This window comes from Mchenga conophoros, linkage group LG8, assembly GCF_057382185.1.
Source record: "Mchenga conophoros isolate Kocher_MC1m ecotype Shallow Benthic linkage group LG8, M_conophoros_male_GT1.1, whole genome shotgun sequence".
Lineage (NCBI taxonomy): Eukaryota > Metazoa > Chordata > Actinopteri > Cichliformes > Cichlidae > Mchenga > Mchenga conophoros.
Genome location: NC_140533.1, coordinates 13,464,329 through 13,485,223, shown reverse-complemented (window position 1 = coordinate 13,485,223; position 20,895 = coordinate 13,464,329). Strand labels below are relative to the sequence as shown.

Sequence of the window (20,895 nt, the reverse complement as noted above, 5' to 3'; positions counted from 1 at the left end):
CTCTGAATAATCACACCAACAGTTGTCACTTTCTCACTAAGCTTCTTCCTGATGGTGTTGTAGCTCATTCCAGCCTTGTGCAGGTGGTGGAGGTTGGAATGGAAGAAACTGGTTCTGTGGACAGGTGTACTTTGTACACATTGTTGTGATCAGGAGTATCTGTAATTATTGATTGATTGCAATCAGCCAATCTGCGGGAGGCATAATTCTGGCTGGGTTGCAGAGGATTAAATGTTCATTTCACTCAATGACATGAAAATCAGCTTATTATGTTTATCTAATGTGCTTTTTCTGTCTCTCTGCATTAACATGAAACTACCATAAAAATAAGCAACCGTTCATTTCTTTGAGAGCAAATTCACAGATTCAGCAAGGGGTCCAATAATTATTTCTCCCCTTGTTGGTGAAAGCAGTGAGTTTCTTTTCCTTCTATCAAAATCTAAGAAGTCTTTTTGTCCACTTAAGCAAAGACCACTAAAGAATATGCCTCCTTTGTATTCGCAGTGAGCCTTCAAGTTGGAACACACATATTCAAGAGTATCAGCATGTTTTCATATGTCATGTTTAATGCAGGTGGCACAGTGGTTTGGACTTTTGTCTCACGGCAAAAAGGTTCCACATTGTCACCTGCTGGCCAGCTGGAGTTCTTCTGTGTGGAGTTTGCATCCTCTGCATAGTCCCTGGATTCTCCAGCTTCCTCCCCCAGTCCAAAGACATGCTTGTTAGATTAACTGATAGTCTCAGATTGGCTGTATGTTTAAACGTGAGTAAGCGTGGCTGTCTGTCTCTATGTGTTAGCCCTGCAATGGTTGACCATTCTGATCAGGGTGTACCCCACCTCTCATGCAGTGATTCATAGTGATAGCCCTCCCCCATAACCATAAACTGGATAGTTAAGAAAATGCTTTCTCCTGATCTTTGCATTGATGATATGAAGTCTTGTGCTCATTATAGAAACTGCCAGCAACCTAAACCGCATTCATTTGTACGCAGTGTAATCTTACCCACAACTTATCCCATACAGCTTTCATCCATTTACTCTATGTTAGCATGCATGCTTTGACAACGCTCAAATGTCATATCAGATGTAACAAACTAAAATCAAACTTGTCAGGCAGAGTTGCAAGTTGTCCAAATTTCTATGAGACTTGTTGCTGTGAGGTGGTGACTTCAGGACACTGTACCCTCGTGATGCCTTATCCTTTGAATTTCTGAAAGGAATGTGGAAAAAGGCTGGAAATGTCGATGAACTTACTGGAATAAGTATAGTCCCTGTATGCCTGAATCATCAACTGTCATGGATCTCTGATAACTACAAATTGTCAAGAGAAAGTTTAGTTAAAAACATTTGATCAGTCAAATCGTCCACGATTGCCGTAAAATTACAGTAGAGGTTAGCCTTCTGCTAAGCAGTGAGTGTTTATATTACATTGACCAGTAAAGCTGTACTTAAACTGTCCTGTAATTTTCATCAGTGCATCAATGCTTTAGATTATTTTTGATTGATGTGTGATTCAGTCTAAGAAAGAACTAAGAAGAGTTCAGCAGAATTTGCAGTTTGCGGTAGCAGAAAAGGAAGGCAGTAGATACGTTGGCTTGCTGGTTGGCCAGCAGACTGAATAAGGACATCAAAGAGGACGACGCCAGCATTCATGATTAAAAGCAGGGGCCACAGTAATGTCTGGATGGGCCATTTAAAACTAATGAGGGAAAATAAATAGAGCCATTGCCATTGGCATGAGTAAGTGGAATGTGCGAAGTGCATGTGTGTGACCATGCAGTGTGTTTTCTGTATATACATACGGATGGATGACAAAGAAAAACTGACTCCACAGTGTTGTGCTTGAGCGAGTTGGGTCCTGCTGTCCCCTTACAACAAAGGGTCAAATTTGTTTGGAGTGATTACTTTTATCCTTTGATGAAGTTTTTCCGTCATAAAGGAAGTGGACTTGTTTGGGATGGCCTTATCACAGTCCATTGGGCACACAGGAGGGTCCCTGAATGGTTTGATAAGTATGGAAATGATGTGAATCATTTGTTCGGGCCTTTGGAGTCACATCTATCATATCTTAGCCAGAAATGAACACAGATAGGAAAAATCGTGACCAGTGTTAGAGCGCACTCTCCATCTCTATCATTGAGGACCACGTAAGAGTATTTTTCTGTTCCGGTGGCTTCGCTAAGACACCGACTGTTGTTTCTTCTTTTCATTTGTCACCCATTTGTGTGAGCACCAAGGTTTGAAGGACAAGTTTGTGGATGTTAAATCACAGATGTGACCAAGCGCTTCACTTTGGGCTAAAGTTTCTGTGGCACGGCTTCCCAACAACTTCAAAGGAATCGCCTAGAATCTGAGACGAAATGCTGACAACTAATGTCGGCCCGACTGATGCGTGTCATTGCCTGTAAGATCTGTTTTTCACCTCAGAGATGATCCGTGCAGATTGTTATCGTCACAATAGTTTAATCAGAATTGACTCACCCCTTATTGCTGCGCCTGCTTTGCTACTGTGTGTGGTACGCTCGGAGCGACGTAGGCAGGAGGCATTTCGTTTTTGTGAATGAGTCATTGTACTTTGGATCATTTGTCCTATCTTCATGTTCCTGTGACGCATCCAACCAGAGCACGCGCACAGAGTGAGGCGTATGACAGTAAGTGGAAGTGAAGCACTGATATGGGCACATCAGGGTAGGGAGAATACGTGGGTCCGACAACAAAGCTGGTTCATCAAAGGTGAAGGCTATTGTTACCAGTGTCTACGTCAGGGGTGACGTCAGTGCTCAACGTGTTGCGGACATTTATTAGTCATCATAATTGGTTATATTTACTTTCAAGAAGCAAAGAAATAACTAGGAACTCCTGCGCTTTGTTCATATTTTTCTTTGATTTGAAAATACTTCATTTTTCTCTGCTGCTTGTGTTTCTTTGACTGCATTTTTCGCTTTCTTCTACAATAATTTATATTTGCCTTTCTTCTCATTTTCTAATTTGCAGTCCTCTTCATCTTTGTCTCCTTTTTTTTCCCCTTGTTGTCATCTTTTCCATGTTCAAAGGCATAGGCACAGGCTCCTAAAACAAGCCATAATTTTCTTTGTTGATAATCCAAGTGCTTGGCTGGGTGATAGTACAAAAAAAGCCAACCCATCTTAACGGATTCCAGGCCGCTTTCACAATGTGACTTCTTTTTTTTTTTTTATTATTACAAGTTGCATTTAGCGTCAGAGTTGAGTTATTTCTCAATGCAATGCTCTTCCAACATCTAATGGACAATTATCTATGGAGGAGAAGTTAATGGGTGTCTCATTTCACAAAGTCCTCAGTTATTTATGTCAATGAGCACCATTGTGTGGAAACGTGGCAGACCCGTGCTAACCGCTCGACTTGTTTAGATTTTCTCTATGGAATCCCACACCCATTGTAAGCCAGCAATAACCACAAGACTAATGTGTGTGTGTGTCTGCATGTCAGTGTTTGAGTGCTTTTCAATGTGCGAGTTGAGCGTGTGCATATGACAGTGTAAAGATCGGTGTAACACAAATGCATGCACATGATGAAAGTGTGTACTGACAGACAAATCTTCATACACGTGCTCACACACACACACATTGGCCACCCCAGTACACACAAACCCATATAAACAGACATCCTGCCTCCCACATACACCACACACACACTCACCACAGACACTTACATAAGCAGAACTGTAGACCTACCACCACATACTCAGACACCCCCCCCCCCCCCCCCATCCCCCACCCTCAGCATCTCCCCCCCATACACACACACACAGTACCAACGACCCACTACCAACATCAACACCATAAGGCTCGGGCTTGATGACATCATGGCCTGGATGACAGCACGTCTTCCAGCCCTATTAGTCTGATTGTAGGTGGCTCCGCCGCAATGATTTATGGGTAAATATCCATAGTCTCTGCTGTGTTGATTTATGAGCCATGTTTTGGTCCCTTTGGTCCCCCGACCACAAGATCTGGGAGGGGGAATCCTATACAAATAATGACATTATAAAACTGGAGACAGTGAGGTAAAAGGGGGAGAAGACCCAGCCTGTCACTCGCTCATCACCCGGTATGGCTGACGTGCTCTGATTGGTCAGGGAAATCAGAAATCACAACACACATGTGCAACAACAGCAGTGATTTTGCACCATGTTTCCCCATCTGCACATGCGTACCTTTCCAACTAGCTTTTCATGTCAGTTCTGTCCATTTGTTCTGCTGTTAATACATCTGCCTGTCCGGTGACATCTGTTTCCCTTCCCTTTTTATTTCTGTCATAGAAGTGTCTGAGTTTTTTAAGAGCCCTAATAATTCTGTCTAACAGCACAGTGGAAAATGATTAGCACAAGAAGGAACGCACTCTCTGCATCCTCACCCTTGCATTCGACTGAGTATATTTTTCTTTGTATTTTGTTAACAGACCTGTAAATTATTTGAACTGTTTTGGTTTATGAGACGCTTATTTAAACCTCAAAACACCTGTCGAGTGTTGCAGAACAGAAAGTGTATTTTTGTACCCTTGTCTGGTTATAATGAGACCAAAAATTTTGACCTTTTTTTCTCAGTTTTACCGCACATTGCTTCTTTTTCCTACCTGACAATTTCTATCTAAGCTGTTTCCTTTCGTTTTAAACTCAACCTCTTTTTCACCTTCTTGACCTTTTTTCCCCCCCTAGCCAAACACAATGTGTAGGAGGCTCCCGGCTGCTAATGGACTGGGAGCCTCTAATTGGGTTGCGCCTTGTTGCCATAGCATGCAGAATTTTTATCCTCCGAATCTGCCAACTGATCACGCACAAAAAGCACAGCAGTTACAGCTCTACATGTCCTAAAAGTCACAGCTTGGCTAATTTGAAGGCCAATTATTGGTTGTTGGACACAGCGTTGGAAGTGAAACTGTTTGTGCATTTTTTTTATTCATTTGGCACTGTGAAATGTTCCAAGTGATAAAGCTGCAGTAATGAATGTCTTTCTACTTTCTCTAGACAGATTAGAGTGCTTTTATCACTCCATCAGCAGCAAAATATATCGTACAGCAAATCGAATCAACTTTTAAACACACATTTCAACAAATCCAGCAGAAATACTCCAAATTTAGGTCTGACTAATTACTATTTGTCGTATTTTCTTCAAACTGTCACTGGGAGGCTTGCGGGGGCATGTAGTGTGTCGCCAAGTCAGCTGTCACACTTTCTCCCACAAGGTTGCACAGGAGTGATTTACTAAAGGGCTACCAGGAACCCACTGAGAGCCCTTAAAGGATGTTGCTAAATGTGAGTTTGGAGGCGTAGAAGTATGACAGCGAGAGGTGTGCGCATTTGCATTTGCGTGTATTGTGTGTGTGAGCTATTGTTAGAAAAGCCTCACTTGACTGGCAGGTGTTTGGACAACCTGCTACGGCCCCCTCAGTTTTGCGAGCGGGTTGCTTGCCTCTCCTCTAGTCTCAGAGGCTGAAATTGGCAGGTGGATTTTATTTTTTGGAGTAAAACAAGATGGGGTGGAGGGGGTGGAGGGACACAATGGGAAATGGAAGGATTAAAAAAGAAAGTGTGACAGTATTTCCTGCGTGGCCTTTCAGAACATTGGCAATATGGTTGACTTTTCCAACAGCTATGAGTAATGTCCACTATTCAGCTCGGGTGGCAGAATGCTTACATTGCTCACCTAGACAATGAGGTGGCAGAGATTTGTGTGTGCCCACAGCCACAGGCACTGAAAACACACAGTGAGTCAGAGTACACCATGCACACACGCACATATATGCTCTGTCTCCTACATTTACATTTATATGGCGTTTAATTTCTCTCATGAGCGAGGCAAACAATAAAAAATTATCATGAGCAAATATCACGAACACACGAGCAAGGATTTACTGCCACTTGCACAACCCTCGCACACATGTAGAGATTAGCAGCCAAGCTCATAAGTTTTCTGCTGGGTGAATGCAAAAAGCCATGCAGGGTCTGTAACCAAGTCCACTCTTTTTGAAGGTATACTGTGCTTGCACAAATTGGGGGTGAGAAAACTCACCCCCTTTGTGTTGTCCTGTCATACATGATCTCATATTTGTTATGATAAATTTATCTTAAAGCTAGAATTATTAATGAGAGTGTGCATCTGGAATTAGAAGTGTAAATGTGGGTAAACAAGCTGCTTAAGCAGAAATGTCTTAGAATTTCCCAGAGAATCCTCCAGCTTTTGACAATTATTCATGATCAGTAATCCACAGGTAGCTGCCGCTTAATGCTTCACAAGAAACAACAAAAGAAAGTCCCAACTGATATCTAATCTTTAAGACCGAAATGGATATTTGATGATTTAAGAATGCACGCTTGTGGCGTTCCAACAGGTTAATTTGTAGAGTGCCCTCTAGTGGTCAAACTATACATTATCAACATTCATAACATAGTTGAAGGGTGTTTCTCCTGTCCTTTTATTACTCTTTGAATTTTTGTAAAAATAGATAGCTCAGCAAATGGATAAAAGTTGTCTGATAATATGGACAAACTGATACTCTGAATGGATAATTTGGGATATATCCATCAATTTTTCTATCACTCATCCATTCAGGGTTGCATGGGGCCTGGAATTTGCCCCAGATGGGGTGCAGGCTGGGTACAGCCAATTCTGAATCACAAATTAACTTAGCATGGATGTCATTGGACTGTACACGGTCGACAACAAGCCACCAGGTTTAAACCCAGGACTTTGTTGCTATGAGGAAACAGTACTGAGCCACTGAACCATCTTGTCCTCAAGTCCCCATCTTCCAAAATTATTTTAAATTTTTGTAGCTAAAGTTATAAATCAATGCTGTATGACCATTCTGGCATTGAAAGCAACCATTCATTGTTTTCAGTCTAATAACTGTCTAAAGTCAGACTGATGTGGAGGCAGAGGTTTATCCCATCCAACACTCACCAAGCAAAAAATCTTGTGAGTCTGGTTGGTGCTTTACAGATTCATCCAGCCTATTTTGCAAATAGTGGCGAATAACACTTGCATGCACCTTTACGTACACACAAAAACTTAACCAAAACAGCTAAGGACAAGGTATATTTTATTACTGTACTGACTTATATTAACATCAACCAGAGATAAGTCTTAAGCATGGTGGGGGCGTTTGCTATAGTATTTTGTTTAGACATGCAGGTTTCCATGTCTCTAAAGCCATTTCCATGCAAGATCTTTGGACAATGTCGAGTTTAAGACATAGCAGGAAATGGTTTACTTCCATGTGATTGGTCCAAGGGACCTGCCCGGAGGAGCACAGAACACATGATGCCCGCTTGCTCACTGTGACTCCATTGGGTTATTATCTTCGCCATTCTCGCATCAGTGCAAATTAGTGCCATGGGCAATCACTTTGTATTTTGTACCAGAGAGCTGGTAAAGATTCCATCAGACGTCTGTTCTCACATTCACCCACATCCGGTGGGTAATTTCTGAAAGTTCAGGCCTGTAATGCATGTTTAAAGATGGCTAAATAGTCTTGAACAATTCCTTTGAACTCTGGGTCAAGAAGTCACCACTGTGTGTCCTGCAGACGTCATACATGATGCATTGCCAGACACATTTCCCCCCAAAATCTGAAGAAAAAAACAAAAATCCAATCTAACAACAGAAGAACGTCATCATTATTTAAGGAATACTATATATGTTCTTTTAGAGAATAACCTACATCTGTAATAGAGACCAAACAAATAACTTAATATTTAAGTTATACGTGCTTTTCTGTAGTCCTGCTGGTTACGGTGAGTGACTTACAATTGATTCTTTAGAATAAAAGCCAAAGGACTCATTTTAAATCAATAATGATAATGTAACAGTGATGACACACAGTAAATGAGGCTTTCCAGTTAGTGGGGTTCGGTGAGTTACTAGATTATCATCCCTGCAGGGAATGCCTTGAGAGTATTACAAGCCAGTAAGTTCAGTGTGAGTCAGTGGCATGTGGGAAACACCAGTTCTTAGTTTAAGCAATAAAGGAAGCTATGATTCTCAACCCTGACTCAGAAACATTATTTGTCAGAAACATGATTAAATATATTTTTAATCATGTGTAGTGGTGACAAACTACGATCGATAGATAGATAGATAGATAGATAGATTAAAAGACAGGTCCTGATTTTTGTTAACAAGGCAGAACAGTAGCACCACGCTGTGATAGAGATAGGCTAGATAACATATTGCAAACAGAAAAACAATTGATTTAAATAGTTTATCAGCTTTAGAAACCTGTGTACTTCAAAAGCAAGATTTAGGTTGGGTTGGGGTAAAGTACTCAGACAGATAACAAACTAATTGCTGTTGACCTGAGCTCTCAGTTGTCCTTTCAAACATAATGCAGTGCTATATGAAAAGAACAATGTCTTAATAAAACAGAAAAAAAGGGTGAGGAAATGTGCACACAGGAATTCTCTAAAATCCGTTGTCCATGTAGAGTATTTACAGCAAATCCTCTGAGTGCGCTGCTGCTCCAGGTTGCACTCAGTGGCCGCTCAAAGAAAACAAGGAAGTGCACCTGCTATGTGAGATCTCCTCTCCTTGTGCATATCTCTCAACTACCTCCCGTCCTGCAAATCGTCCATCCTTCTCTTTAGGCTATGCTGTGTCATGAGCATTTACCCCCCCAACCACCACCACCTATTCTCTCACTCCCCCCCCCCTCCCTTCTGTCCTCCCCTTCACACTGTGTGCCGAATTGGAGAAGCTTATCGCCTAGCAACTACAATTAAAGTACAACAAGTCAGTGGTGGTAGCAGCCACCACTGGAGCAAGCTTCGCAAACCTTACGTGTGACCAAAAGCTTCAGACAGCAAGACAGGAAAACAGAGAGAGTTGAACACCGAGGGGGAGAAACAGAGCTAAAGAGTTGAAGTTGAACAGGTGAACAGCAATCGGAGTCGGCGCAGTGAGAACCTCGGGTTTTGTAGAAGAAGTGAGAAGCAACACAGGGAGAGAGTGGGAATAGCGTTCTCCGACTGGGTTTACTGGGTTGGACTCAGCAGGTATGTCAGTGTCTCTGTGTGTGTTTGCAAATAGTGCATACAGATTTTGCAAATATAGTTTGCCAGCTGCCTGTGCATTTTTACTTTATGTGTAGTTCATGTTTCACTCTTTTTTTGTTTTGCTAATGAGGAAATATTTAGAGATAAACATGTCTGTGCTTTTAAAACATTTAGAATATGGTGTGAATGTGATTTACCAGCAGAAACCAGGGGGTGCTGGGTACTGTAAAGGTATGTGCTCACACACCTTCCTATTCAAACACGCTGCTGAGATATTGATTTTTTTTTTTTTAACTGGTTGCTTGTTTTGTATTTATTGCTATCAGACTCCTGACCGCTCCGTGTGGTCTCTTTCATATCAGTAATTACAGCACCTTTATGCACAGCTGACAGGAAAAGCCAGATGAATTTTTTCCATACATTCCAGAAATAGTCAGCAGTTGTCAGGTGCGATGCACGCTGCTCATGTTGATGTAGGCTGAAGGTTTGGTAAAGGAGTGGTGATTATAACTCATCCTGTATTTTACCTCAGCTGACTGCTGGTGATGCTTTCTGTGGCTACAGGGAGAAAGAGGTGAGCAGGTGCAGACTGAGCGACTGATTGTTTGACTGATTTTATTTGTTCGGTTTTTTTTCTTATGCTAGATTTCAGGTACTGAAAGTAAAACTAATGAGCAGCCAAGATAAAACAATAAAAGTGTAATAGGGACAGATGCTGTAATGGCTCAAATACGAGGGATGATCCTTCTTCTCTTACTTTCGGTGTGCTTGAAAATTGATTTGAAGATTTAAAAGAGGCAATCTAATGTTAAAAATAGGAATATGAGTGTAAAATACTAATATTGTGTAATGCTGTAGTGATATTCGTGTGCAGACAATTTAGCTGCGAGTCATTAATGTTCTAAGGTTCTAAAATAGCCCTCCTTCACCCCCTGCAGAGCTGTCTTTCAAATGATGCACACCCACCTGCCCTCATCCCTCTTGGGAGAGTGGTACTACCTGAAGGCACTGTGGGCGAGCTGGCAGGTGAAAGGTTAATCACTCTGTGTGGTGTATCCTGTCCCCTCCATCAGGATGAAACTTGTATGCAAACATGTATGCACAGAGAGGCTGGTCAAAATGTCATAGCAGTGAGCACATAAAAGCACACACACTCATATCCACACACTCTGAGCGCCAGAGTAGAAAAGTCACTGGCTGGTCAAAATGTCAGCTCACACTGCTTACATGAAAGCACACACTCACACACTCACTCACACACTCACACACTCACTCACACACACACACACACACACACACACACACACACACACACACACACACACACACACACACACACACACACACACTCCAAAAAAGAAAGAGAAAAACACTTCTGTGATGTTCAGGTTGAGATTAAAAGGAAGGGGATGCTTTTTTCAAACGTTTGCATCTTTTTGAGCTTCAAAAAGCAAACTGATTGTTTGTGTTGTTTGCATTTAAGACAGTTCAGATAAAATGTAAAATGACCATTATTTTTCGGCACAGCCTCTGAAAGCTCCTAGCTTTCTTTTAATGTCTTTAAGTAGTCTTCAGGAATAGTTCTCCAGGCTTCTTGAAGGCTCTTCTTTGGATGTTTCTGCCTTTTGTTCTGTTCTGTGTGAAGATGATCTCACACTGCTTCAATAATGTGGAGGTCCGGGCTCTGGGGAGGCTAATCCATGACTGATGGTGTTTGTGTTGCATTAGGAGTGTGTCTGAAACCACTGTAATGCTGAAAAATGAAGCCGCTGCCAATCAGACACTCCAGATTGTATTGCAGGGTGGATTGCTGATTCAAACCAAAAATATGATTTGGATTCATCACTTCATAAGACCTGAGTTTCAGAGGAGTTTTTGTTTGGAATATGTGAGCCTTTTCTCCCTCTATCCTGTCCTTAAGAATGTCTTCTTAACAGCCATCTTTACTATTTCTGATGAGGCTTTGACTAATAGTAGATTGCTCAACTGAAGGGCCAGATGTCTTAGGTTTCTGTGTGCATTTTATTCCCTATTTAATAATAACATGACTTTCAGATACTGTTTATCTGCTGTAGATGTCAGACTGTTACTGAGTTTATGTAGATTCGACTAAAGATGTGTCAAATGTGTAGACGCAACACTTATTTGTCCATTTGATTTGGTGCTTTTTTATGCCCAGGTGATTCATAAGTCAGTGTTGAGTGGATTAACAAACAATAAGTCCTGAGAAAATGGTCAGGTACAAAGACCAGACTGAAAATGAGTGAAAAAACAGCCAAATTTCAAAGTAAATCTTTGGTAAAACTTCAAAAAGCCTGGAGAACTGTTGCTCAAGACCACCTTAAAAAATTGCAAGAAAGTCTGGCTCTTTAAAAGCAAAACATAAAGAACTGACAAGTGTCTCAAGATGCACAGTAAAATGTTCTTCCTATAGGTGAACTTACACACTTACAGTCTTTTGGTATTCTTGAAAATGTTAGAGTGAGCCTTGTACCCATTGTTATGTTTAATATTGTAGTGTATTAACCTGCTAGCATTAGCTTTAAGTGGATCTTGGATATTAGAGCAATTTTAAAGCTCATGGTCTTGTAATCCATTGAGCATCGGAGGGGTTTTTTTTAATTCCCAGAAGACAGAAACATCTCCTTGTAGTCCCCTGTGATTATACCACAGAGAATAGATGGGTCAAATTGAAATGCAGTGGGTTTAAGTGTGTTGACTGACAGTATTTGTTTGGTCGGCTCCCTCAGGGCGTTCAGATTCCCCACTTTTTTCTCCACAGCGCTTTTAACATTTAAGAGTCAAGATTAGTATCTTTCCCAAAGGTAAATATGCAAAATAGCAACAAAATTTCACTCCAAAATTGTCTACAGCTTAAGGCCAGTTGTTTGTGTTTGTGTGCCGGTATTTCTGTGTATGCGCTGTCTCAGCATGCATCTCCTTTGAGCGCAATACACCTCAGAAGGATGCAGACAGCAGGGTTTATAGACGTCCGCTATAGATGTGTTTTGTGTCATTGTGTGTGGCTTTGCCAGAGGGATGCATTCAAACATCCCCCGTTGAGGCAAGCCGGCGGGGTGTATTCGTTTTGCCGTTCGAGTTTCTAAACTCGGTTGACTTCATCATCGGGAAAATGGCTTTTAAACTCGCTCCCTCTACGTTTATTCTCCCTCGCTTCCTTTAAAACGACCGTGCGCGCCACCTTGCATGAAGACGCCACGGTTTGATGAATGCGTGCAAATAAAGCAAATCCATGGGATAAGTGTTTGTAATTTTATCCAGAGAGCTTATTGTTTTTCATTGGAGGCCAGGTCGTTACTGACGTAATTGGCACTTACTGGATGTTGATGATCATTTGATTGGTGTTGCCTAGAAGGTAGTTGGATCACTTCAAGTCTAATAATCGAAACTCAGTTAAGAGAACAGAAAAGATAGCTCAACGTGTGACTTGATTGGGAATAACTAACCAACTGATGCTTTGGTTGATTTTCATGCTTTTTTTAACTAATAATATTAATTAATTAATTATTAATTTCTACTGTATTATTACTGCTATTACCAGAAAGTCTCCGCTGTTGAGCAGGTGGTTGCCAACTGTGCACAGAGCCTTTTTGATGTAACCCTTTATGCCTCCAGTGCAGACAAACCTCCACTAATGTAACAAATCAGTCTTCATGAAGTTTATTAGGTTTAGAACCTCTGAACCATCCCATTGTTTCACAGCATGTACAGGAGACTTCTCTTTGAATCCTTAAAGACGGGAAATCCTTGAAAGCATTTCTGATCTCTCTTTTTCTTTAATTATTTCCAGAGTCTGGGCTCAGCTGACCGAAAGGAGAATCAGAATAAGAAGTAAGTCCCTTCATTTACTTCACCTTTACCTGTCTGCACACCATTCCCTCGCATCCTTGTGTTACAGATTTCACTTCCTAGATTTAGTTCTTGAAATCAGCACTACTGGTTTGGACACGTCTAACCACGAACGCACATTCTGCCGTATGCTGCCGTAAAAATAGAACTTGGTACAATGTGTTACATAACTGACTCTGTCTTAATTCCCAAGTGTGGTAAGAACAACATTAGACAGCTGAGTTTTTACTCGTTTAAGGTAATCAGCGTTACTAGACAGTTTCATCAGATTCATTAAGGTGCCAGTAAATCCCTTCATGTCTGTGCGTGACCAGTAATCCATTCCACAACAATATTAATTCTCAGTCACTCCAGTTTTTCAGTGTTGTACTCTTTGGATTTTCCAGAATTTAGAGAGAGACAAAAAATTGCTAAATAAATGTAATTTACAAGAAGGAGAACATCAGACTACATAAACTGTAGAGCTTCACGTCACCCATTTTCAGTAAGTAAACACAGGGAGCGTTATCAGCCACAGGTTCTGCACATATTAGCATGCATCGAATGCAATCACTACTATGTATCTTTGCATTTGCCAGTGCATATACCTTCACATAGAAACACATGTGTTTATGCACTTCTGAAGTTACATATGAAACACATAAATATCAGTCAGTATTTGATAAAGAAGTCTACTCAAATATATCTTCTACATTTTTTAGGCTATTTTTTCCATAAATGATACTTTTGTATCATATTTTCCACTTCAGTAGATTTTGAGGTGTGATTTAATTCAGCGGTCCCCGACCTTTTTTGCGCCACGGACCGGTTTAAGCTCGACAATATTTTCACGGACCGGCCTTTAAGGTGTCGCGGATAAATACAACAAAATAAAACTAGTACCGGTACCGAAAAAAAAGAAGATTTATTCATAACGCAAGTGAAAAGACCCAGGAAAACCGAGTTAACGATAAAAACGATAAAAACGATAACAAAATAACGCTGAAAACCGATAAAAACCCTGAAAATCATACATTTCACACCTGAGCCTCAACTCTCGCGGCCCGGTACCAAACGACTCACGGACTGGTACCAGTCCGAGGCCCAGGGGTTGGGGACCGCTGATTTAATTCATTATAGATTTTATGCATACTGTTTGTCATATCTGGTGTTTGTTACATGCCGGTTGTGCCGGCGCTGTGAGCACTCAGTGTGCCGGAGTTGGAGGCATCTGTTGCCAGGAGACAAGCAGCTGTATTCAAGAGACGCATCAGCATGGCCATCGCTGGATGTCAAGTGACAGAAGTCTGGCCTAGGCTAAGGGAAAGAGAGCTGCTTGATTTCTACTCTACCGCACACTGATTTGTGACAAACAAGCGAATAAGCGGAAGTGATGATAGAGCAGAGTACACGGGGAACATCATGGGCACAGACATCAACATCATGAAATACATGTTTCTGTGCTAAATCTGATCATTAACCTGAGGCACAAACGATAACAGACGTTCATTCTGTCTCAAAAAAAATGTAAGTATGTGACAGACATTGTCTGTGTTGCTGAGTATGTGCTCTTTAATGTTAAACCTGCATTATGTTTTCCTCCTCCGTATTAACGATCATTTCCTTTGTTTTCTGCCTTTTCTTTTCTGCTTCCCATTGTGAATGTGAACATTAGTGTACAAAGGCGCTACCATTAAGCTACAGTCAGGCTTGAAATATCTTAAAACCTCTTTTTCTATAGTTAATTAAACACCATAAAGGACCACATGACCAGACATCTCATGTAGATCTTTTGCTAATGTTCTTTCGATCTGCTGTGCTTGTGAAGGGAAGCTTATTGATGTTGCATCACTCAAAACTTCTTTTTATGTGCTTTAGCTGGTAATCGCTGCATCATTTACAAGTGATTGAGAACCCTTCTGCAAAGCTTAATACCAGATGTACCAAAATGTCTCACATTACATTCATTTTTATATCTGCTTTCCACAAACTCTGAGGCATGGAGGTTTCTGCCCAAAGCAGAAAAAAATAAAAGTGGTAAAAGTATATTTAATGGCCAATTAGCTGTTATTGCTTTGGTTAATTGCCTTTTTAGTTTTTGGCATTGAAATTGCCAACCATATTAATTGGTTTAGGTCTTATCTGGACATACGCAGGTATGAGTTTTGGTGTTTTGTTTTCATATAATTGGCATTTTAGGTCCCTGAAAACAGAGCTTTTGACAGACCCCTAGATCTGCTACTGCATGGAAAGCAAAACAAATATTTCATCTTGTGGTGTTAGACTTGTGCACCTTATTTGGTATCTGATTTTGCACTATGTTGTTGTTTGTAGGCTTCTTATTGTCCAATAAGCTTTGTGAAAGCTTGTACTATAAATAGTTTTCAAAAATTTGGTTTTATGTAGCTTGTCTATGCTCCCCGTACTGTACACAGACGGCAGGGTGGAATAATAAGGGATCTGAGTTGTGGCATCATAGAGGCTGGGAGACACTTCTGTCCCTTCATGGTGAGAAGAATTTAGAGAGAATTTGATTAGATTAATTCTTCATGGGAGCACGTCATGCAATTGTTCTCATATGTAGGTGATGTAGGAATAACTTATGATGAGAAGAAAAAAAAAAAAAAATATATATATATATATATATATATATGTATATATATATATATATATATATATATATATATATATATATATGTGTGTGTGTGTATATGTACATATATATATATATATATATATATATATATATATATATATATATATATATATATATATATATATATATATATATATATATATATACACTTCAGAGTGAAACACTTAACAGGTCATGATTTCAATGATCTCACGATCCACCGCAATGTGCCCTACATGCTGTAAAGACCTCGGCCGTCACGTCTTTCCATTCCCCCTTTTAGCATTAGTTGGAAAAAAGAAAAGCAAAAAACATAACGAGCAAACTCAGAGTCCACAGATATGGAGTGAATATCCACCGCACGACTCAATCTCATCTCCCAAAGCAATCCAAAGCAAATTCTAGCAGAAACACAATAAGGCATGAGGGTTCCCGCTGACTGACCGACGTGAAACACATTCCTTCATTTTTCCAGGGGTTTTTTTCTTTTCGCCTCATTCTTTTTTCTTTTTTTCAGGTTTCTGAAATCCCCAAGTAAATACATACTGAGGATTATTTACAATAGTGGTAATGGTGGTAAGAGTGGGAGCTAACTCAGCGGGCTGGAGGAGACTGCTGCTGGCTGACTGTCTGAGCTCGGGACTATTTGTACAGTTGATCCAGTGCGAATATGTGCGCGCACATGTTTTGCCTGCGTGTTTGTACCTGCAGTATTTATCCAGTGTTGTTTCATTACATGAAAAGGGCGCGCTGTTAGCAGAATTTACACTACTGCGTGTTTGCGTGTTGTATTTGATGTGGTTTGGCTGCAGTGAGGTTGGGTTGTTTGAGAACTTCCCAACAACAGGCTGCCAGGCCAAGGAATGGAGCGGGGAGAGACAGCCATTGTTGTTGGTAAAGCATCGAGGCTGTAATTGTGTATTTGCATGTAGGTGAGTGTGCAAAGTAAAGAAAGAGAAAGATAATGCGAAGGGAGAGTCGTTAAGGGAGAGCATGATTTAGAGTACTTGAACATTGCTGTTCTACGGAGCAGAGCCTTTTCCATTCTAACTTTCAATACAAAAGCACGAACTCACATAAAAACACTCCATCCCTGCAACCACACCAGCTAAGGGAGTTCTTAGGGAAAATTTCTTTATGTCATGTTGCACAACAAGGCCTTTACCAAACCTCTCCAACCAGTATTGAAACCACACATCAAAATTTGATCAGCTTTCCCAAAAACATCTCAACACTTTGGATTCTCATAGTTTGCTGGCTTACAACTGCAACCATCATTTCAGGATTAAGCTTTTTCTTCTTCTTCTTCTTCTTTGCTACAAATAGGCCAACGCAGCGTTTTAACTCTGATCACAAATACAAGGTCACTCAAAGACCATCAAGTTTTTTTTTTCCTCTCAACAGGCGACTTCTGGATTAATTAAGAAACCAAACCGAACTGCATTTCTTACGTTTCTGTTTTCCTATTATGGAAGAATTTCCCTTTGTTGACCTATGACTGAAGGAAAGTAGGATGAAATCCATTCTCCATCTCACCTCTTCCCAGAATGGAAACCATGGTGACCATGATGAAAGCCCCTGTTTTCAGGAATCCCTCATAATTTAGCTGCTGACAAGAAGTAATGTTTTTAGACCAGTTAAGTATTTAGAAAACATTAAAAACCTCCTCAATGACAGTAATTTGAGTTCCCATGAGTGCATGGGTATGCAAAAGACTGCAGGACTTGCATAATTATCCTCAAATTGTGACAGTTTCTTAAAATGGCACTCTAGTTTGTGATCTACGTGTAGAGTACTGTGCAAATGTCTTGAACTACCCCACCCTCCATGTTTTTACATTTTGCATTCAAGAAAGCAGACTTTTAAGTATATTTTTAAGTGGCCTTGAGCAACAGTTCTCCAGGCTTCCTGAAGCTCTGTCAGAGTTTTTCTTTGGACATTGGCTGCTTTTTCACTCATTGTCACTCATTTTCTGTCATGATTTATGTCGTTCGAGGACCCAGAGAGGCAGAGCTCCAACAACAAAAGGCAAGTCGTTTATTTAGGCTGTAGCAAGGTCCAGTAAACTAAATAGCAGAACTCCACAGCAAGTCCAAAAGCAAGGCAACAGCATCCGCATGAGATCACAGAGGGGAAACACACGGGGTAAAATTACAGACAAATCGACAAAAGACAAGGGGAGACAGGACAGTTTATACGTGGAAGGCTAAATGATGAGTGGAATCAGCTGTGAGAAATGAGACATGTGAGAATAATCACAAAAAGGTAAGACAATGAGACAGAAGGGAAGTAAAACTAAAGCCAAAACACAGGAAGCGAAGGATTACCGAAGTGTAGCAGGAACAACAACAGAAAGGGGAAACCCAGAGGGGAATAATATCTCCACGAATGTTAAACATTAAGTAGATCAACATGACAAGGAGTAAATGCTTATGATGCTCAGGAAGGAATATAAATCAAAATAAAAACCTTAAATAACCCTAAGAATCTAAACACGAGGATTAACATGGGGACCATGATATGGTCTTTGTGCCTGACCATTTTCACAGGAAAGCTGTTTTTTTGTTAAGCCACTTAATGCTGACCTATGAATCATTCAAGCATTAAAGAACAATCAGGTCATGGTATGAATCACTGTTGTGTCTACATATAACAGACAAAGAGCCCATTTTAAATTGTGTCGTTGGGTGCTTTGTTGCTGACTGTCGCAAAAACACATAATTTCTTCCCATTTCTTTAGATCAATATTTGAAAAATACCACACATAACACAGGTCGAAAGGGACAAATTTGTATTTTAGCACCTACAAGGTGATTCCCAAAGAGCTGTTAGCTGAAAACTTGGCATATCTTTGTATGGTGTGCAGTGTCCTTAAAAAAAAAAAACAGACAAACATATCCAATAAAGACCTGATACAGGATCTGAGAGATCCAAATGGCCCGAGGGGACCCGTCTACTGTTTGCTGAAGCCTCATCAGAAATGGTCTCTGATGAGACTGAATAGTGGCTGTACAAAAGCCTTTCTTATGGAAGTGAGGCAGGAAGAAAAGGCTGAGGGATACCAGGTTAGACAAGAACTGGACTGAAAATTGGTGGCAACAGGTGGAGAGATGAATCCACATTTGAATTTCTTGATTCAAATCATCATCATTGTCATTGTTATGTATGGATGAGGTCAGTAGAGCGGTACAACAGAGTGTGTCTAAAACCATTTGTAAACACAGTGGAGGCTTTGTTATGGTATAGAGCTTATTTCATCCAGTGGCTGTGGCAATCTTCATTTTGCACCATGCAATAACATCTAAATGGTCTCTAGCAGTCATGGATTAGTCTCCCCAAAGACCGGAGCTCAACATTATCGAAGCAGTGTGGGATTATCTTAACAGAAAACAGAACAAAAGGCAGCCAGCATCCAAAGAAGAGCTTTGAATGTTGTTCAAGAACCCTGGAGAACTATTCCTGAAATGCCTTAAAGAAACGTCAAGAAAGCTTAAATACGAGATTTCAATCTGTGTTGCAGAATAAAAGTAGCTGTACTAAAATTTTCCACCCCGACTGCATGAATACAGCCAAAATGATCAATGTGATAACAATTATTCATCACAATAATTCACAGATTTCAGTGAAAAAAACTTTCACATACAAAATACTCATTTCACATCTTCCTATAGCTACAAATCTTTGCATCAGAACAAAACTGGTCCTAGTATGTTGCACATCTCACAAACATTAAAAAAATGTAATCAACAGTCCACTGCTTTCACTTTCACAGTTTTCTACAGACCTCTTAATTAAAAGCGGTTTGCAGTCAAATAAAAGTGTAAATGCATCTTCTAGAAACAAAAAATAGTCCTTCACACCATGCGTTCTACGCGCGTGATGTTCAAGGTTTGTCTAGTTGTAGATGTTAATATGCATATTTTCCCAGCTTCTATATCTAGCTCTTGCTACAGTGTGTTAACTATTTACCAGATATCCAACTAAATAAATTTATTTTGTAAGTGGAGACTGGAGGAAAAAGTAACTTTGGTAAATTTTGCCTAAATATTTAATCTTTGGTTCTCACAAGTATAGAATTGCTATAAACACACAAACACATGTCTCTCCCTCTTCGAGGTTTCCTTATCCCTTCCAGCATAAATAATCCTCTCAGTCTGCTGGCTCAACCCTGATTGGAATCTCGACGCCATGCTCAATTGTGGGTGGATAGGGAAAAGTGGGATGCCGTGAGCTTGTGTGTCAGTGTTAGGCCTTAAACATGATACTAGCGGGGTGTCCATCTCCAGCAGGCTAGGCCTAGAAATCTTCAATTTACTGTAATTTGTAAAGACACCAAGTCTGAAATACATAGACACTCTGTATATTCACGCTTTTCCAAACCCTCACTTAATTAGTCAACTAGTCAGACATGAGGCTCTGCAGACCCGCAGCAGTGCTCCAGTACTGAATGTAACAGCACAGGGGGTTAAGATACAGGCTCCACAAAGTTTTATCAGCTTTTCTGTGTCTCACAGGAGGCCAGCTGGACTATTATGTGGAGTTTTATATGAAGATTAAGAGGATAATTGTAAGATTCTGTGCAGCATTATTAGTGGGTCATGTAAACTGATGAGGGTGGCGTCAGTAATGAGGCTTACAGGTTATAAATCAGATGAAACCAGCTGCCGAGACATGTAAATATTATTATGGTACTGTATGTATTTCCTTGATTGTGTCTCACTAATGACTGACTGGGTCAGTGCCTTGGCTCACGTTGGATTCGGGACACCTGTAACTGGCACAGACATCTGGGGTATTATGAGGTTCGGCTGAGTGTTACCATGTCTACCCAACGTGATAGCCATTTAGCCCAGATCAGTTTCCCCCAAATTATATTCACAATTATCTCATCCCACCTAACCAAGTGCGGGTGGAAAGTGAAAACTGTCTGTGGTACTGTTTGCTTTGCCCGTCCTTTCTCAGTGGCATGGTATTCCAACTACAGACTCTAATAATTTGCTGGCTTCCATGTGCTTGTCAGCTCAACTCAACATTAATTCTACTGCAAATCCATCATCTGTATATCTGGCTGTGTTGAGTCAGCCTTATGCCACACATCAAACAGAGAGGGGGGACACAGAGGGAATGGTATCAAACCCAACACCACAGGGAGCCAACCGAAGTGAAAAGCAGCGCTGGATTCCTCCCTCATTTTTGTCTCCCTGACGAGTTCTGTATGTGCCGACTCTGCGGAAAACAGGAGCGAGAGAGCAAAGTAATAAAAGAGAGACGTTTGAAAAAAAGAAGAAGAAGATGAAACGATGACTGTGACTCAGAGATGTGCAAATGAAGGAATGGAGGGAAAAAAGCCAAGATGGAAATATCTCTGTTTATCGCAGT

The 20,895-nt window shown here is 40.6% G+C and overlaps 1 protein-coding gene across 6 annotated transcripts in view; it reads left to right on the top strand.

The window, feature by feature from the left end:
* The window catches only part of ankfn1b (ankyrin repeat and fibronectin type III domain containing 1b), a 155,438-nt gene that overhangs the window by 85,096 nt on the left and 49,447 nt on the right, over window positions 1-20,895 (top strand). For 3 of the 6 annotated variants that reach the window (XM_085284320.1, XM_085284319.1, XM_085284321.1), the window contains one exon: window positions 12,844-12,884. In XM_085284320.1, coding sequence (XP_085140446.1) covers window positions 12,844-12,884 — 41 coding nt within the window. Of the gene's footprint in view, window positions 1-8,823; window positions 9,033-9,997; window positions 10,059-12,843; window positions 12,885-13,674; window positions 14,409-20,895 lie in introns of those variants that run through there. The other 3 variants (XM_085284323.1, XM_085284324.1, XM_085284322.1) reach the window with 3 other exon arrangements.